This window comes from Hylobates moloch, unplaced genomic scaffold (assembly GCF_009828535.3).
Source record: "Hylobates moloch isolate HMO894 unplaced genomic scaffold, HMol_V3 SCAFFOLD_10, whole genome shotgun sequence".
In the NCBI taxonomy this organism is placed as follows: Eukaryota; Metazoa; Chordata; class Mammalia; order Primates; family Hylobatidae; genus Hylobates; species Hylobates moloch.
The window spans coordinates 7,766,679-7,794,472 of NW_026652285.1; the positions used below are offsets into that span (position 1 = coordinate 7,766,679).

The 27,794-nt window shown below is 37.9% G+C and overlaps 1 protein-coding gene across 1 annotated transcript in view; it reads right to left on the reverse strand.

Moving 5' to 3' along the window:
* The window catches only part of BRIP1 (BRCA1 interacting helicase 1), a 190,826-nt gene extending 163,211 nt beyond the window's left edge, over window positions 1-27,615 (reverse strand). Inside the window, exons 1-6 of the mRNA XM_058445351.1 lie at window positions 27,402-27,615; window positions 25,572-25,694; window positions 23,620-23,731; window positions 20,851-21,024; window positions 12,728-12,855; window positions 10,692-10,811 (exon numbers count right to left, since the gene is read on the reverse strand). Of these exons, the coding sequence (XP_058301334.1) occupies window positions 10,692-10,811; window positions 12,728-12,855; window positions 20,851-21,024; window positions 23,620-23,731; window positions 25,572-25,664 (627 nt within the window). The 5' untranslated portion in view covers window positions 25,665-25,694; window positions 27,402-27,615. The remainder of the gene's footprint in view (window positions 1-10,691; window positions 10,812-12,727; window positions 12,856-20,850; window positions 21,025-23,619; window positions 23,732-25,571; window positions 25,695-27,401) is intronic.
* Window positions 27,616-27,794: the final 179 nt, after the last annotated feature.

The window sequence follows — 27,794 nt, forward strand, 5'->3', positions numbered from 1 at the left end:
AATGAACTGTCATCAAAAAGTCATCTGGAAGAGTTTATTCACAGACAGAATAGTGAGGTGATTTAGAGGATCAATTCCAGAGTCAGACTGCCTGGGTTTTAATCCAGCTTCTACTCACCAGGTCTGTGACATGAACAAGTTATTCAAATACTCTGTGCCTCAGTTTCCTCAGATATAATTGGGGAAAATATTAATATCTTCCTGATAGGGTTGTTATAAATATTGAGTTAAATTCTTTTATTTTGAAAACTGTCAAACCCCAAGAAAAGTTAAAAGAACGTGACAATAAGCATCAACTCACATGAACCTGTATTTGCCAGGTGAATTAATATTTCTAAATTGCTTAGAAGAGTGTCTGGCACATAACACAGTAAGCACCAGTATCACCATATATATGCGGTTATGTTAAATAGCTATTTAAAATAAAAGTAAATTAAAAGTATAAAGTAAAAGAAAGAAGGGTAGGAAGGAAGGAAATAAAAATGGGGTATGGGAGGAAGAAAAAGGAAAAAACAATAGCCTGAGGATCGCCCATGTTAACACTTTGTAAGAAGGTCAACAGCGCACTCTGCTGGACCCAAGTGTCTTCCACACACCAGGCCCAAGTTATGAATTAAAATAATATGCTACTGCTACATTAAATCAAATATAATTACTTTAATTAAAGTATATAACGAATGTTAGCATTTATTTAATGAATAAATAAAAAGCAGATATAAGCATAAGAATGTATCCGAAGATAACCCTGGCTATTGTGAGGATTTACTAAAAAAATGAACAGAATATAAATAAATCTAGAGAAAATTATTACGAATGATAGAACAAAGTAATATCAAAACGTTAACATACTATTCTAAAAAACAATGTTTTTCTTAACTATATTTTGACCATGTGGAGACAGATGCCTCACTAGATCTTTGACACGTGAATTGTCAGATTAAGAAAATAAATCTAAACTGTAAGGAAAGGGATCAAGCAGTGGACACCAGAAAGTTAATTATATAAGAAAAGGTACTGGAGAGACTTAGGGGTATTACACTTAATTTCCTCCTCTGAGAGGAAGTCAGCTGATTGTGTCTCAAAGAATTGCATTAAAAGAAAGTGCAAAACCTTTAAAAAAAAAGAAAAGAAAAGAAAAGAAAAGGTACTGACACTATTTTCCGACTTGAAAAGAGAGTTAGGAGCCTAGAAATGATAGAAAAATAAAGAGACAACAATCTAATTCTTCAATCCACTGGGTGGAAACCAAATTATTTTCATAAAAACTAAGGAAATTTGAAGAACCTAAAAAGTTTAATGTCAAATTCAGGGGAAAACAGAAATCATCAAACTAATTTATCATTTAATTTATGGAAGAAGGTTTGTCAAAAGTAATGCAACTGCAGATTTGAAAAACGTGAAGACTCTAAGACTTACACCTTTGCAGGGATAAGAGAACTAAACCATTAATTTATGAATCCAAATAAATATTTCTGTTTACAAAAATACTGTACTCCCTAGTATCATATAATAAAAAGCAAGACAGGAAAAGCGTCCTTAGAATTTAAAGGTGTTAGAATTCAATTAGATATAACGTATCTCCTGACCTCGTGATCCGCCCGCCTCAGCCTCCCAAAGTGCTGGGTTTACAGGAGTAAGCCACCGTCCTGGCTAACACGGTGAAACCCTGTCTCTACTAAAAATATAAAAAATTAGCCGGGCGTGGTGGCAGGCACCTGTAATCCCAGCTACTTGGGAGGCTGAGGCAGGAGAATGGTGTGAACCCGGGAAGCAGAGCTTGCGGTGAGCCGAGATCGCGCCACTGCACTCCAGCCTGGGCGACAGAGCGAGACTCCGTCTCAAATAAATAAATAAATAAATAAATAAATAAATAAATAAATAAATAAAGTATCATTAAATCTAGTCCCACATTCTTTTTCCTTCCATATGAAGGAACTGGTTTTGACAAAATAGTTACTTACCCAGGTCTCTCAATTTACCTTATTCAAGATTATTACAAGGTCTAGATTAAAATACAACAGATAAAATGTGAGGCATTTTGTCTGAAGAAAAAAGCAAAAATAAAAATAAAGTATAAAAAAAAGTGAGGCATATGATCTGTCAGCATAAGAAAAGTTCTAATATATGGACTACTTTTTTTTCCAATTACTTTATCTAAAAGTTTTGGCAATAAACTCATTTCAAAAGCTGCTGTGTAATAAATATTAAAACTTATGACATTAACACACATGAAACTATTTTTCTTCTACTTTTTATGAAACCACCTATCCCAAAATCTACAGAAAATACTTTTATGATTTATAATAAGTCACTTTGCAAAGACTAAGAAATGTTACAGCAGAAATCAAAGTAAGTTCCTACAAGGAAAAATATTTACTCCCCTGACACCCAAAAATCCCATTTTTTAAATAAATTACCTCTACTCATATCCCCATTATTTTTTCTTATAGTACGTTCACAGAAATAATTAGTCCTTGTTCTCTGAAAACCTAGATGTATTATTTAATGCTAGAAATCCATGAGAAATTTACTAAAAATTTACTTAACATACAAATAGGAGAAACATTCATACTCACTAAAACTATACATTTTGTAATGATTATATTTCTAGTATAACTACTTATTCTATTTTTATGTTAGGAAGAAAAAAATAAAATTGAAAATACAATTCATTTTACCTATGTATTTTTGGGTTTTTTTTTCCCATAACCTTTCAGAAAGCACATAAAATTACTTTATACAGTCATGTTTTTCATCATAGACTACCAAGAAAAGAAACTAATATTAGAGCTCAACCACATGTTCCTTGCATTGCAAAAGTGCTTTGATGTCTGTTAAATTTACTTTGTGCATGTTTAATTAGTATGGCATATCTCTCTTACGTCTTCTTGCAAACAAAAATTCAGTGTCACACTAGTGAAATGTTATCATTTGAGGGACTAGATTTAATTGAGAGATTTAATTTGTTCATGAAATTTTCAGACTTATGAGAAATTATCAGAGGCCTATATCTTAATGTTATGAGTAATAAATCACCCACTTATGAAAAATTATTCCATTTCTAGAGATATGTAGTTATACCACGTAAAGCCAAAGAAGAAAATATGCAATTTCTGGTTTAAAAATAAAATAGATATAAAGATACAGATCTACAATTATCAATACAGCTATATTTTACCAATGAGAAGACCATAATCAATGATCAACATATATCAGCATACTACATAACCAAAAGGAGAAATCAATCAAAGCATTAGGCTTAAAATTAAGGTACTCAACCAAGGGCACAGTAGCTGTGCTTATATGGTCAAGTGGTTTAGACTCAACAGGTTTCAGCCATAAACATCTTCAACAGATATCAAAAGAATTTCTGGCCAGGTTCCATGGCTCCCGCCTGTAATCCCAGCACTTTGGGAGGCCAAGGCAAACAGATCACCTGAGGTCAGGAGTTCGAGGCCAGCCTGGCCAACATGGTGAAGTCTCATCTTTACTAAAAATACAAAAATGAGCTGGGCGTGGTGTCGGGTGCCTGTAATCACAGCTACTCGGGAGGCTGATACAGGAGAATCGCTTGAACCCAGGAGGCAGAAGTCGCAGTGAGCCGAGATTGCCCCACTGCACTCCATCCTGGGTGACAGGGGAAGACTCCGTCTCAAAAAAAAAAAAAAAAAAAAGGAATTTTCTACTAAACTCTAAACCTAACTCCTCAAAATTTATTATCAACAATAACATTAATAATACATTAATAATACCTTTTAGCAGCATTTAAAAATAAGAACTACAAGGCCGGGTGCAGTAGCTCACACCTATAATCCTAGCACTTTGGGAGGCCACGGCAGGTGGATCACTTAAGCCCAGGAGTTTGAGAGCAGCTTAGGCAACATAGTGAAACCTTGTCTCTAAAAAAGTTAACTAAATAAATAAAATAAAAATAAGAACTACATATTACTCCAAGCAACCTACAGATTCAATGTAATCCCTATCAAAATACCAATAATATTCTTTACAGGAATAGAAAGAACAATCCTAAGATTCATATGGAACCACAAAGAGCCTGAATAGCCAAAGTAATAGTATGCAAAAAGAAAACTGTAGGCACCACACTATGTACTACACAAAGCTATAGTAACCAAAACAGAATGGTATTAGTATAAAAATAGACACATAGACCAATGGAACAGAATAGAGAACCGAGAAGTAAATCCAGGTATTTATGGTTGACTGATTCTCAACAAAGATGCCAAGAACACATATCGGTGAAAGGACCCCCTCTTCAATAAATGGTGCTGAGAACACTGGATGTCCATATGCAAAAGGAAAAAACTAGATCTCTCTCACCATCCACAAAAACCAACTGAAAATAGATTAAAGACTTAAACATAAGATCCAAAACTATAAAACTACTAGAAGAAAACATAGGGGAAAAGCTTCAGGACACTCATCTAGCCAGATTTTACGGGTAAGAATTCAAAAGTGCCAGGCGCGGTGGCTCAAGCCTGTAATTCCAGCACTTTGGGAGGCCAAGGCGGGCGGATCACGAGGTCAGGAGATCGAGACCATCCTGGCTAACATGGTGAAACCCCGTCTTTACTAAAAATACAAAAAATTAGCCGGGTGTGTTGGCGGGCACCTGTAGTCCCAGCTACTCGGGAGGCTGAGGCAGGAGAATGGCGGGAACCCAGGAGGCGGAACTTGCAAGTGAGCCAAGATCGCGCCACCCCACCCCAGCCAGAAAGAAAAAGAAAAACCCCATAAAAAAAAAAAAAAAAAAAAAAAAAAGAATTCAAAAGTACAGGCAACAAAAATAAAAATAGACAAATACAAATAGGACTGTATCAAACTAAAAAGCTTCTGCACAGCAAAGGAAACAACAGAGTATAGAGACAACCTATAGAATGGGAGAAAATTTTTCCAAACTATTTATCTGAGAAGGGACTACTACTATCCAGAATATACAAGGAACTCAACAGCAAAAAAACAAATAATCTGATTTTAAAATAGGCAAAGGGTGTGAATAAACATTTCTCAAAAGATACATAAAGCCTACAAGAACATGAAAAAATGCTGAACATCAATAATCATCAGAGAAATATAAATCAAAAGCACAATAAGATATCATCTCACCTAGTTAGAATGGCTTACTATCGAAAAGACAAAAAAATAACAAATGTTAGTGACGATGTGGAGAAAAAGAAACTCATACACTGTTAGTGGAAATGTAAATTAGCACAGACATTATGGAAAGCAGTAATGGAGGCTTCTCAAAAACCTAAAAATATTACTACCATATAATCACATAATCCAGCAATCCTACTACTATTTATCCAAAGGAAAGAAAATCTAGAGGACAGTGGCACGATCATATCTCACCACAGTCTAAAACTCCTAGAGTCAAGTGATCCCCCATGCCTTAGCCTCCCAAGTAGCTAGGACTGCAGGCACGTACCACCATGCCTGGCTAATTTTTTTAAAACTTTTGTACAGATGGGGTTCTCGCTATGTTGCCGGGGCTGGTCTCAAACTCCTGGCCTGAGTGATTCTCCTACCTGAGCCTTCCGAAGTGTTGGGATTACAGGTGTGAGCCACCACACCCAGCCAACACCATGTTTATTGCAGCACTATTCATAATAGACAAGATAAGGAGTTGGCATCAACCTAAATGTCCATCAACAGATGAATGGATAAAGAAAATGTGACACATACACACAATGGAATATTATTCAGCCATAAAAAAAGATTGAAACCTTGTTATTTGCAGCAACATGGGTAAGCCTGGAAGATATTAAGTGAAATAAGTCAGGCATAGGCAGGTAAGTACTGTATGTTCTTACTCATATGTAGGAGCTAAAAAAAATGAGCTCATAGAAGTAGAGTAAATTGTGGTTATCAGAGGTTAGGAAGGGGTGAGGGGAGGGGAGGATAAGGAGAGGTAGGTTTACAAATTCATAACTATAGCTAGATTGGAGAAACAGGAGGAATAAGTTCTGGTATTCTATAGCACTCTAGGGTAAATACGGTTAACAATAATTTCTTACATATTTTCAAAAAGCTATAAGAGAGAATTCTGAATATTCGCAACACAAAGAAACGACAAATGTTTGAGGCGATGGATATGCTAATTACTGATTTGATCATTACACATCACATACATGTATGAAATTTATCACACTGAATCCCATAAGTATGTATAATTATTATGTGTCAATAAAAATAAACAAAAAATAAAGATAAGAACTACAAATATGTAATACTATTAGTCAGTATTATATAGAATCTTTTATCAGCAGCAGCTAAAGGTAAGAACTACAAATATGTATCCATTTGCTGCTGTTACTACTGCTGCTGCTACTTCTACTACCACTTGACACTTAAACTCTTAGGTATGCCAGATACTGTCAGCACTGTATAGGTATTAACTTGTTTAATCCTCCTAATGGCCCCGTGAGATAGGTACTATTACTAACCCCATTTAACAAATAGCTAAACATAATACCAAGAGTTTAAAAAATCAAGGTTATACAGTTAATAAAGAGTAGAGCTATGATTAAAATCCAAGCAGTCTCAAGATATGAAAATAACCTAAGTGTCTGTCAATGGATGAATAAAGAAATTGTGGTGTGTATGTGTATGTCAATGGAATATTAACCCTAAAAAAGATCCTGCTATTTGTGACAACATGGATGAACCTAGAAGGAGGACATTATGCAAAGTGAAATATGCCAGATGTAGAAGGAAAAATACTACATGACCTCACTTATACGTGGAATCTAAAAAAGTCAAATACATAGAAACAGAAATCAGAACAATGGCTACCAGGGCAGGGAGGTGGGGGATTTGAGGAGATGTTGATCAAAGAGTAAAAAGTTGAATTTACATAAGATGAATCAAGTCTAGAGATCTAATGAACAGCATCATGACAACAGTAATAATACTATATTCTAGGCTGGATATTTTGATATTGGCTTTAAAAATTTCACACACACACACACACACACAAAAGGTAACTATGTAAGGAGATGAATGTTAATTAGCTTGTGATATGATTTGGAAGTGTGTCCCCTCCAAATCTCATGTTGAAATGTGATCCCCAAAGTTGGAGGTGGGGCGTATTGTAAAGTGCTTGGGTCATCAATGGCTGGTGCCCTCCTCACAGTAATGAGTTGAGTTCTTGCTCTGAGGTCACACGAGATCTGGTTATTTAAAAGAGTGTGGAACCTCCTCTGCTCTCTCTTCCGTCCTCTCTTTCCATGTGACAAGTTTGCTCTTTGTCTTCTGGCATGCTTGTAAGCTTCCTGAGGCCCTCACCATGCTGACACCATGCTTCCTGCACAGCCTACAGAACTGTGAGTGAAAATAAAACCTCTTTTCTTTATAAATTGCCCAGCCTCTGGTATTCCTTTACAGCAATTCAAACAGACTATCACAGCTTGGCTGTAGTAATAATTTCACTATGTATATATATATTAAAACATCATGTTGTACACCTCAAATATATACAATTTTTATTTTATGTATTTATTTTTAATTTTTTTTTAGAGACAGGGTCTCCCTGTCACACAGACTGGAGTACAGTGGTTCAATCATAGTTCAATACAGCCTCAATCTTCTGGCTCAAGGGATCCCCCTGCCTCAGCCTCCTGGGTAGCTAGGACTACAAGTACACACCACCACACACAGCTATTTTTTTTTTCTATTCTTTGCAGAGACAGGGTCTCGTTATGCTGCCCAGGTTGGTCTTGAACTCCTGACCTCAAGCAATCCTCTCACCTTGGCCCCCCAAAGTGCTGAGATTATAGGCATGAGCCATGATGCCTGGCCCAATCTTTATTTAAAAATTAAACTCAGGCAGTATGTGTCCAAAGTCCATTCTCTTAACTAACAAAAACAAAACAAGCCAGGTGCAGTGATTCATGCCTATAATCCCAAAACTCTGGGAGGCCCAGGCAAGAGGATCACTGGAGGCCATGAGTTTGAGACCAACCTGGGCAACACAGTGAGACCTCATCTCTACAAAAAATAAAAATAAAAATTTAGCTGGGCATGGTGTTGCACATCTGTAGTCCTTGCTACTCAGGAGGCTGGGGTTGGAGGATCACTTGAGCCTGGGATTTTGAGGTTACAGTGAGCTATGATCACACCACTGCATTACAACATGGGCAACACATTGAGACCCTGTGTCTACAAATAAAGCAAACAAAAACAATTCCCAAGAAAAAAGAAATCGTAATCATGGCTAACTCTATACTTGATTTGTTTATCCGTGAGCTTCTACATATTTCTTTCCTTATCTTGGTGTTAGAACCCTATTTAGGTGGCTCCAGGACTGCAGAGAGGCATTTTAGAGAGAACATAAAATAAAGTGATTAGGGCATTTGCCAGAACATGAGAATGCCTAGGCAGGATTTAGCTCTACTATTTACTAGCTTTGTGATCTTAGGCCAGTTTCTTCCTTCTCAGAGTTTCCTCATCTGTACAATGGGAATACCAATATACCTGCTTCATAATCATTGTAAGAACTCAGTAACATTCGACAAATAAATATTTATTAGACAACTAATATGCACCATATGCTGTTCTAGGCATGAGGGACACACATGAAAAAGACTGACATTACATCATAATAGGAGAGACAAATAATAAACAAGTAATCAAGTAATTTCAGATAATAGTAAGCCCATGAAGGAAAGGAAAGAAAATGAATGAGAAAACATTGTGGCAGAGCCCAACATATAGCTTACATTATAATGATGTTAATGATTATTGCAATTTAACAGAAGAAGCTTCTAGATAATTTCTCCAACTATTAATATAAAGCTTCAGTGAAGATCACCAAAAAAACGCAAATTAAATGTACAGTAACTGAAAACAACTCTGTGGTTGCCTGGGAATGGGGGGACAGGGCAGAAAAAAGGTCCATCAGTCTATCTTGCACTTAGGATGGACCTTTTCTAGGCATCGTTTTGCAATATCATGCACTGGTCATTTAAATAATATTTAGTTCGCTGAGTTTAAGTTCACTGAGTTTCACAGATCTTACAAATGTTGACACATTTCATTATATAAATATAAAAAGTCATATTCTGTAATATCACCAATTTCATCAGAAAAGTCTCTAGTTATCACAAAGCTGCCAAGCTCAGAGTATATACAAATTTTTTAAAATTCTGATTTTCACTTGAAAGCTCAAATTTTATCTGGCTCATTTTATCATAAAGAACTACCATGGTTAGTATGTCATTCACTCTTTTTCAAGCAAAAATGATGTTCCATGACAAAAAGTGGCTAGTCAGCTCACAATCCAAACTATCCTACAGGTGCTTCTCCCCAGGACATCCATCCTACTTCTGTATGCAAAAGTGTTTTATGAGTTCTATTCATTTCTTCACACAGAATGTTAAAAACCTAAAGAGCTGAGATTAAATAAAATTAGTAATTTTTACTGCTTCATCAAAGACATTCTTAAATGAAACTGGTTTTTTTTCAAAACTGTGATCTAATGATGCTGAAGAAAACTATTATTAATATAGGTTGGGTTGAGGCCAAGGTGGGCGGATCACGAGGTCAGAAGATCGAGACCATCCCGGCTAACATGGTGAAACCCCGTCTCTACTAAAAATACAAAAAATTAGCCGGTGCGGTGGCAGGTGCCTGTAGTCCCAACTACTCAGGAGGTTGAAGCAGGAGAATGGCATGAACCCGGGAGGCGGAGCTTGCAGTGGGCGGCGATCACGCCACCACACTTCCAGCCTGGGCAACAGAGCGATACTCTGTCTCAAAAAAATAAATAAATAAATAAATAAATAAATAAAAATTTTATATATATATATATATATATATAGAGAGAGAGAGAGAGAGATTGGAGCCAATACCTTGATTTCTGCTAAGGCACCAACAGTTTTACCCATTCTTGCTTTTGCACCACCAGTACAAATGTCAAGACAATCCAAAAGGCAATAACATATTTTTTCCTTTTTTTTTTTTTTTTTTTTTTGAGACGGGGTCTCACTCTTGTCATCCATCCAGGCTGGAGTGCAGTGGTGCAATCTTGGCTCAGTGCAACCTTTGCCTCCTGGGCTCAAGCCATCCTCCCACCTCAGCCTCCCGAGTAGCTGGGACTACAAGTGTGCACCACAACACCCAGCTAATTTTTGTATTTTTTGTAGAATCAGTGTTTTGCCATGTTGCCCAGGCTGGTCTCAAACTCGTGAACTCAAGTGATCCACCCGCCTTGGCCTCCCAAAGTGCTGGGATTACAGGCGTGAGCCACCACGCCTGGCCTACAACATCTTAATATTATTACAAAAATAATTTTCACCTCACAGACCACCCCCCCCAAAAAATCTCAATATGTAGAACTCCTTGGACTACTCCTTGAGAACCGTTGCCCTAAGAATCCTGAAAGAACTTTAAGGAGTTGGAGAATTTACAAACATTAAAATACAGAACAGAAAAAATGACTTTCAGATCTCTCTCTTGTTCAATTCTCTTATTTTATAAATAAGGAAACGAGGCATAGAGAGAATAGGCTTTGCCATCTCACACATTAGTAACAGAGATGTGACAGCATTGAGGACTTCTGAGTTGGTTTCTACTGTCCTTTGTATTATACTATTCTTCCTCTTTTGTCAAAATTGGTTTAGAAAATTCCATATTTTCCTTCTTTAAAACTGAACAATGGCACTAATACATACTTTCTGTGGCGAAAAGGAGTTTATCTTTCCCAGTGCAGAGTTGAGTTTTACAGTATTTCCTGAATCAACTTTTGCATCCAAATTGTGTACTTCTGTTCCAACGCAATGACGTTTTCTAATCTGTAAACACAGAACAAAAATGAAGTTTAAGGTGAACTAGAAGTTTAACTGGCTAGTTGTTCTCAAAGGCCAAAACAGCTCTATGTATTTTTTTCCTGCCTCCAAAAAAAGACTATTTCTAACAGGCAATACTAAAACAAATTTTAAAAACGCAAATAAGCACCTCATCACAACACTTAAAGGAAATAGAACATAGTAATGACTCATGAATCTTAGCCAAACTATCTTTAATTAGCAATGTACCAAAATTAGAGTACTGTAAAATGAACTTCTCATAAAATAGTCCCATCATATGGACATCAAATATAGTAATATTGGAAAGTCCAATCATATATCTAATTGGAAAATAAAAGTAAATCAAAATTTAAGCATAATTCTACATTGAAAAGAACTCAGAATAAAACTTTTAATGTAAACAGTCATGATTTCCTACAAGATGGAATAAATTACTCGATTACTATTATCACTGTTACTTACTAGATATTTGATAAACCAAGTTCTTTGATGAAATTTCTTTTACAAACACCACTAAGTTTTCTTTCCAAACTGTATCCATGCTTTTCCTACTTGTGAAAGATCTATTCACTATATAATTGGGGAGAAAAGCATTTCTATTGATAATCTCATTCCCGCCAAAAATGAAATGAGAACCAGTGAAGTGAGGGAATAAATGTTTTATGTTGAGCCCTACCTGATGACATGCAACTCTATGTACACATTTTGTCAGGGGGAAATCTCTATAGGTTCACACTTCATTTGTCATTGGTACTTTGATAAAAATAAACTAGTTCATTCTATTTCTAAAAACAAGGCTGAATTATAGAAATTTATAAAGATTGTGAGTGGAACAGTTAAACTACATAAGAATGCAAGAACCTTGAGTATACTCAGTTAAAAGTACCCAGTTACTTACCTACAAATAACATCCTAATTAATAATTTTTTTATTTTATGTTTTTATTTATTTATTTTTTAGAGACAGGGTCTTGCTCTGTCACCAAGGTCGAAGCATAATTGCATGATCTTAGCTCACCACAGCCTTGAACTCCTAGGCTTGAGCAATCCTCCTACCTCAGCCTCCCAAGTAGCTGGAAAGTAGTCTGTAGGGCTACGTGTCTGATGAGCCTGTAGGGCTCATGCCACCACATCCTGCTCTTTTTTTTTATTTTTTTTGTGGAGACAGGAGCCTTGCTATGTCACCCAGGCTGGTCTCAAACTGCTGGACTCAAGAGATCCTCCCACCTCAGCCTCCCAGAGTGCTGGGATTACAGTCGTGAGCCACTGTATTCAGCCTAGTAATTATCTTTTTTATTTGTAACTAAATCTATTAAAATCCCAGCCTTCCTATCTCACTGCCATGAATTCTGAGAAAATATTGTGTTCATCTGCATCCAAATTTCATTTAAAATATCTGGTAATTCAAGCCTTTTAGTAATTTTTAGAAAGAAATACACATATTTTATCATGTATCAATCTTAAAAACTCAGTAAGAATACATCTTGTCATTACATTAAAACTATCAATTCCAAGATATCCATAACATGAATAATCATATCAAAAGTATTTTAGCCAAAAGAAAATGCTATTTTAAGATAAAAACAATGGAGGAGTTAAAAAGTACAAAGCAGTATATCACTAAGATATGCCTTAAGTAAATATTTTACTATCAAATTCCTCATATATAAGAAACACCATGCAGTTTCACTTGAACAACATGTTACTGTGAATAATCTGCTATAATAACAAACTCCTTTGTAACAAGTAACTCTGCAAAATGAAATTACAACAAATTACCATTTAATTTATGGCTGTCACATGACCCAACTAATCTCCACAAGTGCATTAAAAACTTGATACTTGACTACCATGTTCAGCTGTAACTAACTGGGTTATTTACTGCCAATAAACTCTGTTTACCTGCTGTGTAGTTTCTAAGGGTCGAATTCTTTTCTTCTCTACTTGAAAATCATCATTTTCATCTCTGTATATGGATGCCTGTTTCTTAGCAGATAACTTTGCAGCCAGAGTGGTTTTTTCAGGGGAGTCTTATATAAGTAATAAAAAAAAATAGCATAAATAACTTACATGTAGGCAATTTTTCTAGAAGAAAATTGGAACCAGGATGTAAGGTTTATTTCTAGAAATTTCATACCATAATCTAAAACATGAAACTTAAACATGTTTAAAAAGCACTTCTCTACCATTCAGTTTACTTTACCAAAGATTTTGAGAAATATGCTTTCAACAGGAAGAGTCCAATTTGATTTTTTAAATCGCTTTATGTACTTGTAGACTACTCCCAATAACATGATTTAAAATGTATAACTGCAAGGATCTCTGAAGAAAATATATTTCATGTCTGTAAAAATCTTTCTTTACAGTTTCTTTAAAGAGAAACTTTCCTACTAAGTTTCTCCACGTTCTTTAGAGCAAAACCATTGATTACAGAATCAAGCTCATATAGTCTGTCTTTTAATCCCATAATCCTGAAAGCTCCTTCTCAAGGTCATCAAGGACCTCTTAATCACCAAATAACATTAATTATCCCAATCTTACAAATGTGAACACTAGGTTTTTAAAAGTCCGGTAGCTTGCCTAGTATCATATAGTTATTAAATGCTAGAGCTTGGATGTGACTGAATCCTGCTGTGTGACTCCAACGTCCATACATGTAACCTCTTAGGCATACAGCCAACACTGTCTTCTTGGAACATAGCAAACACATTTGCTTCTTCCTTAATGTCTGTAACACTGCTCTTAACTATTCTCATACATTGATTTTTCCCTTTTCCTAAATATAAATATTCTTAAAGGTACCCTCCTTCCTCTTTGCTTCTCTCCAAGCATTCTCTCCACTCCCATGGCTTGAATTAATTTAACAATCTTTTTTAACAATCTTTTTAGGCCGGGCGCGGTGGCTCACGCTTGTAATCCCAGCACTTTGGGAGGCCGAGGCGGGCAGATCACGAGGTCAGGAGATTGAGACCACGGTGAAACCGCGTCTCTACTAAAAAAATACAAAAAATTAGCCGGGCGTGGTGGCAGGCGCCTGTAGTCCCAGCTACTCGGAGAGGCTGAGGCAGGAGAATGGCGTGAACCCGGGAGGCGGAGCTTGCAGTGAGCCGAGATTGCGCCACTGCGCTCCAGCCTGGGCGACAGAGCGAGACTCCGTCTCAAGGAAGTTTTGAGATGGAGTTTTCCTCTTGTTGCCGAGGCTGAAGTGCAATGGTGTGATCTCAGCTCACCACAACCTCCACCTCCTTGGTTCAAGCGATTCTCCTGCCTCAGCCACTTGAGTAGCTGGGATTACAGGCATGCGCCACCACGCCTGGCTGATTTTGTATTTTTAGTAGAGACGGGGTTTCTCCATGTTGGTCAGGCTGGTCTCGAACTCCTGACCTCAGGTGATCCACCCGCCTAGCCTACCAAAGTGCTGGGATTACAGGCGTGAGCCACCACGCCCAGCCAACAATCATTTATTACATTGAGTCTATCCCACGGCCAGAGACCATGGAAAAACAGTGAAAAAGAGAACCCTTGGCCCTAAAGGATTTACAGCAGAGAAAGACCTACATGAGCAGGTCCAATACTGTTTTCAAAACACAAATTTGAGGCCGGCCCCAGTGGCTCACGCCTTTAATCCCAGCACTTTGGAAGGCTGAGGCGAGTGGATAACTTGAGCCTAGGAGTTCAAGACCTGCCTGGGCAACATGGCAAAATCCCATCTCTATTAAAAATACGAAAATTAGCTGTGCATGGTAGTGCAGGCCTATAATCCCAGCTACTCGGGAGGTTGAGGCATGAGAATCTCTTGAACCTGGGAGGCAGAGGTTGCAGTGAGCTGAGATCGCGCCATGCACTCCAGCCCGGGCAACAGAACAAGACTCTGTCTCCAAAAAAAAAAAAGAAAGCTTGAGATTACATAAACTCAGAAATGAACCTATGCCACATAGCACTGATTTTCAAGTTTTTTCTAAAGTGTAGGACTATTTAAAGAAATGTTGCAGCTGGGCATGGTGGCTCACACCTGTAATCCCAGCACTTTGGGAGGCTGAGGCAGGTGGATCACCTGAGGCCAGGAGTTTGAGACCAGCCTGGCCAACGTGACGAAAGCCCATCTCTACTAAAAATACAAAAATTAGCTAGCATGGTGGTGCATGCCTGTAATCCCAGCTACTTGGGAGGCTGAGGCAGGAGATCACTTGAATCCAGGAGGCAGAGGTTGCAGTGAGCCAAGATCGCGCCACTGCACTCCAGCCTAGGTGACAGAACGAGACTCCATCTCAAAAAAAGAAATGTTGCTTAAAATTTCCAAAATAGGGATGAAAGACCCAGAACTTCCCTGAGCCACTTTCCCCCTTCCCTTATGAGTCATGTTTTCTTTATAAGGTTCTTAGAAACACAGTTTGAAAACCACTATACTCTAAAAATCCTAACAGTTTTGCCTTTCAGAAGTAGGTCTTTAATCTACCTTGAATGGGTTTTTGTATATGGTATAAAGTAGGGCTCCAATTTCAATTTTTTCCATATAGACATCTAATAGGCCCAGCACCACTCAAGTTCTTCCTTTTCCCTACAAGCTGTAGGGGCACTTCTATAAAAATATCAAGTTTCTGGATACATGTGGGACCGAATTAGGGTTCTCTATACTTTTATATGGGTCTATCACTGTGCTAACCTCAGTCTGTCTTAATTACTCTATATTTACATACAATAAATCAGTATATTTGGTGGATCAAATCTCTCACCTTAAACTGCTTCTTCAAAAGCATCCTGGCTATCCTTAGTCCTTTGCATTTCCAAATATATTTTAGATAAGACAGGTAATTTTGAGCTCTGCATGTCCACGCAAACAGTAAAATAGCCACAAAATAAACCTAGATCAGTGATTCTCAACCGGGCCAATTTTAACACCACCACTTCTCATCCCAGGCATACTGGGCAATGTCTGGAGACATTTTTGGTTGTCACAAAAAGAGCAGAGGTGGAAATACTACTAGCATCCAGTGCATAAAGGCCAGGGGTATTGCTAAATCTCACAAGGGAGAGCTCCTACAACAAATGTTAATAGTGCCACTGTGGAGAAACTCTGTCCCAAATAAATAAGGGGCAAACTGACATGGGCCTATTAAGAGGGTAGGGAATGTCCACCCAAAATGATCATTTAGTTTTAGAAAACTGAACTGCCATGTGCCAAATAAGGGTAACCCCAATTCATAAAAATAAAAATCATATTATCATCACATACAAAAAGGCTTATCTTCCTGGTCTTGATAGCAATGGAGTTTAAAGGCAGTTCATCAAAGGGGTAAAATCTTTACGACACAAAGTTAAAAAGAAAGAAGATATCTCCTGATTATGTTTTTTAAAATCTTCAAGAAACCTAAAAAATACCCAATAGAAAAATGGAGGCTGGGCACGGTGGCTCACACCTGTAATCCAAGCACTTTGGGAGGCTGAGGTGAGTGATCATTTGAGGCCAGGAGTTCGAGATCAGCCTGGCCAACATGCTGAAACCTCATTTCTACTAAAAATACACAGATCAGCCGGGCGTGGCGGCAGGTGCCTGTAATCCCAGCTACTCAGGAGGTTGAGGCAGGAGAATTGCTTGAGCCTGGGAGGTGGCAGGTGCAGTGAGTTGAGATCGCACCACTGCACTCCAGCCTGAGCGACAGAGTGAGACCCCACCTCAAATAAAAAACAAAAGAAAAATGGCAAACAACTTGATTAGGCAATTCACTAAAGAGGGTATCCAAATGACCAATAAACAGATGAAGTCACCAGAGAAATACTAACTAAAACCCAATGAGAATACCACACGTACACAAGAATGACTAACATTTTTTTTAAACTATAAATATCAAGTATTAACAAAAATGGTGAACAACTTTCATATACTGCTGCAGGGGTTGGAGGGATCTGACCGGGGATGCATAAATTGATTCAACCACTTTAGAAAATGTTGTCAGTATCTACTGTAGCTGAACATACGTATATACTATGACCAGGTATGTGTCTATAGACAATACTTACCTATTCACAGCCTTTGAACAAGAATGTTCATAACAGCACTGTTAAACAATACTGAAAACAACCCAATGCCTAACAACTGTAGAACAGATTAATAAACTGTGGTATATTCATACAAGGAAATAATACACAGAAACAAGAAGTACTACTATATGCATCAGCATGAATGAATCTCACAAATACAATATTAAGCAAAAGACAGATACAAGATTACATATATAATTCCATTTCTTTTTTTTTTTTTTGAGACAGAGTTTCACTCTATTTCTATAAAAAGGCAAAACTCATCAGTGGTCACAGGAGGACAAGAATTACCTACGGAAAGAAGGGACAGTGACTGAAAAAGAAGATGAGGAGGGCCTCTGGGGTGTCGGTAATGTCTTTTTTTTTTAATCTATGTAGTAATTACGACAGTGAAAATTCATCAAGCTATATACTTAGGATTTGCATTTTTCTATATTTAGGTTACAGATTAAAGGATTTACTTACAAATATAAAGAGGGTAGCAGAATACAACCTTGATTTTTCCCATTTAGACTATTCTAAATAACACTGACTCACAGTAATGTCAAAATCAAGTTGTGTACATATGGATAATCATTTTTCATATATGGTGCTGAACAACTGGATATCCACATGCAAAAAAATGAACTTGAATCCATACCTTGCACCATATACACACATTAACTCAAAACGGATCTTAGACCTAAATGTAAACCTAAAATTCTATCTGATCAAAGACTTGTATTAAAAATGTTTAAAGAAGTCTCAAAATTTAACAATAAGAAAACAAACTAATAAAAAATAGGCAATTATTTGAACAGACATATCACCAAACAAGATACATGGATAGCTAATAAGAACATGAAAATATGGGAAATGAAATTAAAACCACAATGAGATACCGCCACATGCCTATTAGAGTTGCTAAAATTAAGGCCAGGTATGGTGGCTCATGCCTATAATCCCAGTGCTTTGGGAGGCCAAAGAAGGCAGATAACTTGAGCCCAGGAGTTCAAGACAAGCCTGGGGGACATGGTAAAACCAACAAAAACTACAAAAATTAGCCAGGTGTGGCGGTGCATGCCTGTAGTCCCAGCTACTCAGGAGTCTGAAGTGTGAGGATCACTGGACCCTGGGAGGCAGGGGTTGCAATGAGCCAAGTGAGCCAAGATCATAGTACTGCACCCAGTCTGGGCAACAGAATGAAACCCTATCTCAAAAAAAAAAAAAAAAAAAAGAATGGCTAAAATTAAAAGGACTGACAATACCAAGTGTTCACAAGGAAGTGAAGAAACTGGAACTCTCATAACTGCTGATGGGAATGTAAAATGGTATGACCACTTCATGAAACAGTTAGGAAATTTCTTAAAAAGTTGTCCGGGCACGGTGGCTCACGCCTGTAATCCCAACACTTTGTGAGGCCCAGATGGGCAGATTACTTGAGGTCAGGAGTTCGGGACCAGCCTGACCAATGTGGTGAAACCCCATCTCTACTAAAAATACAAAAATTAGCCAGGTGTGGTGGCACATTCCTGTAATCTCAGCTACTTGGGAGGCTGAGGCAGGAGAATCGCTTGAACCCAAGAGGCAGAGTTTGCAGTGAGCCGAGATCGTGCCACTGAATTCCAGCCTGGGCAAGAATGACTCTGTCTCAAAAAAAAAAGTTAAAACATACACACCTACAAAGCAATCTGGTCATTCTGCTCCTAGTATTGTATTCACCCAAGAGAAATGAAAACATACATCCATACAAAGGTGTAGACGCAAATGTTCCTAGTATCTGTCTTTGTAATAGCCCAGAACTAGCAATAACCCAAATATACATAAACAGCTAATTAGATAACCAATTTGTAGTATATCCATGCACTATTACTCAGAAATATAAAGAAACAAACTATTAATATATGCAACAACATAGAGGAATCTCAAAATAATTGTCGTAAGTGAAAGAAGCCAGACAAAATAAGTACACATCCTGTATGAATCCATTTATATAAACTACAGAAAATGCAAACTAATCTATAGTAACAAAAAGCAGACAGGTGGTTGGTTGGGGAGGTGAGTTATGGAGGGGTGGGAAGGAGGGATAACAAAGGTCCATGAGAAAACTTTTGGGGAAAGTGAGCATGTTTAAAAACCTTTGGAGAAAGTGAATATGGGTTTGGTGTGTATGTTCACTATCTTGATCCTGGTGAAAGTTTCATGGAGGTACATATGTCAAAATGTATCAAAGTGTACCATTTAGGCTGGGCGCGGTGGCTCACGCCTATAATCCCAGCACCCTGGGAGGCCGAGGCGGGTGGGTCACTTGAGGTCAGGAGGTCAAAACCAGCCTGGCCAACATGGTAAAACCCTGTCCCTACTAAAAATACAAAAAACTAGCTGGGCGTGGTGGCAGGCGCCTGTAATCCCAATTACTTGGGAGGCTGAGGCAGAGGAATTGCTCGAAACCAGGAGGTGAAGGTTGCAGTGAGCCGAGATCATACCACTGCACTCCAGCCTGGGCAACAGAGCGAGATTCTGTCTCAAAAAAAAAAAAAGTGTAACATTTAAATATATATTGCAATTTGTTATGTCAAGTAAACCTCAATAAAGCTGTTTTTAAAAGGTTGTATATAAATATTATATACCAGAATTCCTATAATTAGCTGAAAATTAATCCCATTCATTCCTAACAACAAATATTTATCTAGCATCTACCATATGCCAGGCACCCTGCTAGAGTTCTAGGGATACAATGGTAAGCAAATTGACAACATTCCTAACCTCACGAAGTATAGTCTGCCAAGGAAGCAGAGATTAATAAAAGATTTAGACAGACACATATAATACAAAATGTAACAAGTGCTATAAAGGAAAGGTACACAATGAGAAGACAGACTATAATAGGGAAATCAAATCTACTCTGACAGAAAAATCAGTGATGGATACCCCAAGGAAGTCACATGTAAACTGAGGAAGAAAAGGATAATAAGTTGAAGATGGAACTTTGCTCAGAAGAGACACTAATAGAAGCAAAGGCTCTGAGGAAGGAGAAAGCATAAATAATTGAAGGAAAGGAAAGAAATCCAAAAGACCAAAATCGAAACAATGTAGACAACACTATTGGTCACCTATTTAACAACTATTCCACTTCTCTTTCCTCATTTCTACCAGAAGTTCAATCATCTACCCTCCTCTGTATAGTTATGTGCTTCAGAGGAAGCTGACTCCATCCTTGATTTTAGGAAATGGATACTGTTTGTTTTGACTTAAGTCAAACATGGCAACCTCTGTCTCCCTGCTGGTGACTGGTAAAGGAATAAAATGAGTAAAAGCAGAAGAAAGGGTTAATGGATGCTCTAAACAAGAAATGGTAGTTTGGACTATGGAGGTACCAATGGATATGGAGATGTACATCAAGAAATAAGAAAGAGCAAAGTGTCCAGGATGTTCTCTAGGTTTCTTAGGTAAATAATAGTCTATCCTTTCTATACAGCCAAAAGCAGGAGAAATATTTTTTAAATATATTATTAATAATCTTACATTACTCTTAATATATTTATCTAAAATTAGTAAAAATTATTTAAAGATCACACATAAACATACCTGATTCTCATGTAGGATACTGGCCTCAGAAGGCCAGGCAAACTTATCAAGAATGAATCAATGAGGCTAATTAGATTTTATCTCAGGATACAAACATTGTTTTATAGAATTCTAACATACAGTTAACAATACTGGCTACAAATAACATCAATTTTGGAAAATCATTTATTATGCCTTGCCTTCGTTAAAAAATTATTTAGGCCAACAAAATGTCTCAATAAATTAAAAGTCAAACCAAGAATTTAAAAACGTCTAAGGATTTTTGACCACTCTATGTTATTTTAAAATAATTCCATAGAAACTAGATAGAGATATATACTCAGTTATGCTAACCAAACTTATATAAATTAGGGCTTACAACAGTGATAATTAAGACTCTTATTACAGATATCAACTGACCCAGGCAAAATATAAACTACCTTGACAAGCTGATGAAGTGCCATTTCTTTCAGAAGGTGGTGTGCTTGGATAGTTGAAATGACGTGAAGTTCCTTGGTTCATGTCATTGTTTGTAAAATCCTTTGAATGGCATGTACAACAACATGACAATGGTACTTCAGCTTTTTCACTTACGCCCTCATCTGCTGCCTTCCCTAAAAATGAAAGAACCTCTATTTATAATATATCTAATTAAATAAATATTAATCATTCTCTGCAGCTAGGGTAAGTAACCAGCCCAGTTCACCCAGGATTGGGAGGTTTCCTAAGATACAAGATTTTTAGGGCTAACACCAGGAAGGTACCTGGAAAACCTGGACAAGCTGGTCACTTTATCTGCAGCATCAAATTAGGACAGGAGAGAAATAAGCCAAAAATGTTTTGTCAGACACAGTGGCTCACGCCTGTTATCCTAGCACTTTGGGAGGCCAAGGCGGGCACATCAGTTGAAGTCAGGAGTTCGAGACCAGCCTGGCCAGTATGGTAAAACCCTGTCTCTACTAAAAACACAAAAATTAGCCAGGCGAGGTGGTGCACGCCTGTAATACCAGCTACTCAGGAGGCTGAGGCAGAAGAATTGCTTGAACCTGGGAGGCAGAGGTAGCAATGAGCCGAGATCGTGCCACTGCACTCCAGCCTAGGCAACAAAGCAAGATTCTGTTTCAAAAACAAAAACAAAAACATTTATAGGGAAATTATCACCCATTTATGTAATCTGTAAAAATCTAATAATCTAAGATTAATAATGTAATAAAAGTACAACTACTCAAGTATTCATTTATATTAAGATTTATCTAAAATTCAAGAACGGATTGAAACAAGGACCTAAAGTATATTCTTAATTACTACTCTTTCCCTAAATGAAGAATTTGAAAGTTCAGTATATTAAATAATAATCTAACACATAAGGGTTAAATCATTCCCCACATGATACTTATATTTCAAATAGAAACATGTTTTTTGATGTATTAATTCTGATACTTGCATCAAAATACATTTTAAGGTCAATATTTGAATCAACAAAATAGGTAATTTTAGTGCCTAAATATAATACCAAATTGTAATAAGTTTACATTGTGTGCCTACATTGTATACAAATGTACAATTCATATACCCCCAAAAAAGTTAAATAATTTATTTTTAAAAATAATCAGTATTGACATTGTTTTCCCATTTGTACCATATAAATATTCCTAATTCTGTTTTCCAGACATCTGCCATTAAGACCTGAAGTTAGTACCGATAAACTCATTTTTCCCAAAATTAACATCAGTGAGAATCAAAATGAACCAAAAGCTTATGAAATATTTACTTTTCTTTTTTTTTTTTTTGAGACAGAGTTTCGCTCCTGTTGCCCAGGCTGAAGTGCAGTGGCGCAATCTCGGCTCACTGTAACCTCCACCTCCCAGGTTCAAGGATTCTCCTGCCTCAGCCTCTCGAGTAGCTGGGATTACAGGCACAGGCTACCTCGCCTGGCTAATTTTGTATTTTTAGTAGAGATGGAGTTTCTCCACGTTGGTCCGGCTGGTCTCAAACTTCCAACCTCAAGTGATCCACCTGCCTTGGCCTCCCAAAGTGCTGGGATTACAGGCGTGAGCCACTGTGCTCAGCCTTAATATACTCTTATTAGTAACAAACATTTCATTTTAAAAATGTATATTATATATATATATATATACCTATATACACACACATACATACATACACATACCATGTTTAACCTCAAATTCTCCTAATACCTTTAGGTTAAAGCCATCTAATGTAACTAAAATGTATCCAATATATTTCTGATTCATTATGTAGTTTATATAGTCTTTCATGAAAGTAAATATTAATAGGCATTTGTTAGCAAACAAAGTAAAAATAGCTTGGCCTGGTGGCTCATGCCTGTAATCCCAACTACTTAAGAGGCTGAAGCAGGAGAATCACTTGAGCCCGGGAGTTTGAGGTTACAGTGAGCTATGATCACATCACTATGCTCCATCCTGGGTGACTCCACTCAAAAAAAAAAAAAAAAAAGGAAAAGTAGTGAGAAGTAATATAAATTCATACAAACAATATTATACTAAATTTCTGTTTATCTGGCATTTAAACAAGTAGAAAGATCAACTAGAATGTATTCTTTTTTATATATTCCATGTGCTAATGTTATGAGAAAGGAACAGGTAAGCAAATATATTAAAGAATTCCCCCCCCCCCAAAAAAGCAATTAGTATGTGTTATAGCATCATGACAGCCCATCTCTTGCATCTTTTACATACAAATTATCATCTAATTATTTTCATAATGATAACTCTAAGCATCCAAAACTTTGTTTGTTTGTTTTCTGTCACCCAGGCTGGAGTGCACAATCACAGCTCTCTGCAACCTCGACCTCCTGGGCTCAAGCGATCCTACCACCTCAGTCTCCCAAGTAGCTGGGACTACAAGTGTACATCACCATGCCTGGCTAATTGATTGTCAATTTTTGTAGAGATGGGGTATCACTATGTTGCCCAGGCTGCCAAGTCTTTATGTATTTTCCGACTCATCAAAAGACTAAATTATGTTCAATACTATTTTAGCATTACTTAAACACATTTTGCTATATTGAAACTCTTTTGGAAGATTTATAACTTATTTGAAAGAAACATCTTTAAACGAATATTTAAGTTAGTGACAGCATGGCTGAACCAGTCTGGATAAAGAATACTGTATTGTATTTTTTCAGATCCCAGTAAGCAACCTGAAGATATCAAGCAACTACTTACCACTAAGAGATTGTTGCCATGCTAAAGCAGAACAAAGTAAGGCTAAGCTTTTTCCACTTCCTGTGGGACTCTCCAACAAACAATGTTGCTTACTATTTAATCCTCTGAGAATCTATGAACACAGAAACCAATGAAAAAGATTAATAAACATATTAACTTTATAAAGGTCTCTCTCCATCTGAAGTATAAATAGAACAGCAAGGAGAAGTGAGATTGCACTCCAGGGAACACAACAATAGCAGAAGGAACACGTATTTAGTTAAATCCAAACTGTATTCCTTTACACCTCTCCCTAAGATTATCTTAACAAAATATCAAGCACAAGAGAAGAAAAGAGCAATCTGTGCCAGAATCATGCAAGAATCAATGATTTCTGTAAAACCAGAATACATTACTACCTATCAATATCTTTGATGAAAACTTAATGAAGGATACTGCTAATGAGAGTACAAATTGTTACAATTACTTGGTAGAGAAATAAACAATTTCTTATAAAGTGAAGATGCCCAGGTCCAGCAAGTCCAGTTCTATCTGTACACCCAAAACCTTTCCCACATGAACACAAGGAAACATGCATAAGAAAGTTCACAGCAGCAGCCAGGCGCAGTGGCTCACACTTGTAATCCCAGCACTTTGGGAGGTCAAGGCAGGTGGATCATTTGAGGTCAGGAGTTCGAGACCAGCCTGGCCAACACGGTGAAAACCCATCTCTACTAAAAATACAAAAATTAGCTGGGCGTGGTGGCGCATCCCTGTAATCCCAGCTACTGGGGAGGCTGAGGCAGGAGAATAGCTTCAGCCTGGGAGGCAGGGGTTGCAGTGAGCCAAGATCACACCGCTGCACTTCAATCTGGGCGACAGAGTGAGACGCTGTCTCAAAAAAAGAAGAAAAAAGAAAGTTCACAGCAGCATTGTTTGTAATTGCAAAAGAATGTAAACAACCTAAATGTCTACCAATAAGAAAATGGACAGATAAATTCTGGTATATTCATCCAATGGAATTTATACAACAATTAAAATGGATTAAGAATCAACAGGGCTGGCTGGGGGCGGTGGCTCACGCCTGTAATCCCAGCACTTTGGGAGACTGAGGCAGGCGGATCACGAGGTCAGGAGATCGAGACCATCCTGGCTAACACGGTGAAACTCCGTCTCTACTAAAAATACAAAAAAATTTGCTGGCCATGGTGGCGGGCGCCTGTAGTCCCAGCTACTCGGGAGGCTGAGGCAGGAGAATGGCGTGAACCCGGGAGGCGGAGATTGCAGTGAGCCAAGATCGTGCCACTGCACTCCAGCCTGGGTGACAGAGCGAGACTCTGTCTCAAAAAAACAAACAAACAAAAAGAATCAACAGGACTATACATTAAAAATAATGCTAAGTTAAAAAACTCAAGTTCTGCATGAAAGACAAGGTACAGTATCACATCAATGCACAGTTTAAAATATGTAAAATAATATTCTATATTGTTTATGGAGACATAGATATGTAATAAAAGTATAGAAACATGGCTAGGAAAGGAAAAGAACAAATCCAGGATACTAATAATCTTGTTACCAGTAAATAAGATATGAAGTACATATGGCAAAATAGATTTAACAAAACTGGAAAGCTGGTTTACTCAAATTTGTATGTTAATTTTCTACATGATCCAAAAAAAACAATGGTGAGAAAAATAGTATTCTGTGTAAAAGATAGTAAATACTCTATAGAAAGCAGTTTTTCATTAAAAGTACAGAAATTCCAAATGAGCTGAGAACATTTTTCAGAATGTTCTTCTTTGCCTTAACCACAGATATATACAGTTTAGCTGCAATCAGTAGTTTCCCAGAGGTTAGATGTTCTTCCAAGTGAACCCAGAAAAGATTCTCCATTTACTGAGAATATGAATGCAGTCACATACTCAATGTACTTTATGGGTCATAAGTATCTATAGCTTAATAAAAATACTTACAGAATTCATCATAGCAAGCTGTGACGGGTAAGCTTTATAAGGAAAGTAAATCTTCACCCCGCCAATTGTATATTCAGACCACATTGAAGACATAGTGCTTTCCTGCTTATTTCAGATTCCTAACTACAACAGAAATGAAAATGGCAAATATTGAGACATGCCTTTCAAAGAAAAGCAGGGAACAAAACTAAGAAATCTGGAAATAAAAACCGGAATTAATAAAAGTATAAACAAAACAAATGGAAACAAAATAATGTCCTAGTCTTATAAATCACAGTGGTCAAGAGCATGTCTTAGAGTCTAACAAATCTAGATTTGTATCCTTCACTCTGCCAGGTATTAGTTGTGTGACTTTGGTAAAGTTAGTTACCTTCTCTACGCCACAGTGACTGCATGTACCCCATAGGATTGTGGTAATGATTAAGTGAAATAATGTGCAAATATGCTAAAGTACATACCAGATTAAACATGAGATCTTGTAACAGTTAGATCAGATGTAATCAACCTACAGAAACAAGTAAGTTCCTGAGGACTCCCTCTGTACAACTCCGTAGCACCACTCTTTCTCCCGTTCTTCCCCTTTGTGTTACCCCTTTCTGCAGTCCTCCAGTTAGAAGAAAAAAGCTGTGGACCAGAAGTCAGGAAGCATAGGTTCTATACCAGGTTTTGGTACAGTGCCTGGTATGTTATCTTTGACTCAGATATGTTATCTTTGACATATCTTTTTACTTCTCTAGTCTAAGATCCTTACCTGTGATAACCCCTAATTTAATTTAAAGGCTGTTGTAAGAAAGAGAATGCCTTGGCACATAGTAGGCACTCAAAAATGTTATTTGAAGGTCAGTAGAGTATTACAGAAACAGGATGGGCTTTGGAGTAAGGCAATCCTAAGTTTGAATTCCACTGTGTGAATCACTTAACTTCTCAGAGCTTGTTTCTCCACATATGGAATTGAAATACTACTTACCTGACAGGGTTTTTATGAAAATTAGCCAGGGTAGAATGTACCTAACCCAGGATCTGACACAGATGAGGATCACTTTAATCCTCACCTCTTCTAAACCACTTTTCTTAACCTAGCATCCACGGATGTAATTCAGAGACAATGACCTCTTGAAATTGCAAGCATAAGTTTCTGTACATGGTTGCATTTTTCTGAAGAAAACGTCCATAGATTTGTCTTCCCGTAAATATATCTCAAGGAAATCAAAATAGCGGGGGAAATTACATGCATTGTTATTAAATACGGAATTATTTGCGGTCGTGGGAAAAAACTGTAAATTCAATCTGGGGACGAAGAGATGGTTAAAATAGCAATTCAGTAGATTATGAAGCCAATAAGAACATTCACCACTGCTTGTGTGTTCCAAAAGAAGAACCATTATTCTAGGGTATTTTCCAGCTCTTAACATTTTGCGATTCTATCTGTAAAGCTCTGAGAATGAGGTATGGTGGAATCTAACCTTTTAATATGAATCAGCAACTCAACGCTGGCCTAGTTACTCAGATATAATCTAGAAATCAGCCCGTCCTGTACCCCGGCTGTGGCAACAATAGTGTCAAAATGGGGTAGCTTCCCCCAAACATTGCATAAAGGATAAACACACCCCTCTGCCTCCCGCCAAGAATTAACGCAGCGCCCGGGCTAAGAACAGGCCTGCGCTCAAAGGAGGTAAGGATAGGCTCCCTCCTCAGGTTTTCTGCCCCGTATCTCCCTCCTCCCCGAGCCAGTTGAGATCCCCGAGGCCCTGGTGATCCAGTCACCACCGATGGGCCCGCAGGCGGTGCAGAAGGACTCAAGCCCTTTCCGTTGACTTCCCTCCGACTTGCCTGTCTGGAGGGAAACCGAAGCAACGCTCCGAGCTCCGATTCACTGAAGAAAAGGAAACCGACTTCTGAGAGCAAATAAAGCGGAGCCCTGGAAGAGAAGAAAGGGCACGAGCCCTTCCTCCTCCCTCTTCCTGACGGGACTGCTACTTCCCCGGCCTGGTGTGCAGGCTTGGGGCCGCCGTATCTTTCCTCGACTCCAGCACTCACCAGACCCTTCAACCACACAGCCCGAGACGAATTCCCGCCTCCCGCCCCCTCGACTCCTAGCGCCCAATAGCCCAGCGAGCTCGACCAATCACCCGCCAAGGCCAGGAATCAACCAATCCCGGCGCGAGGTGAGGGGGCGAGGACTTCGGCATCCAATGGAAGTCTCCGAAAAAAAAAAAAAACCAC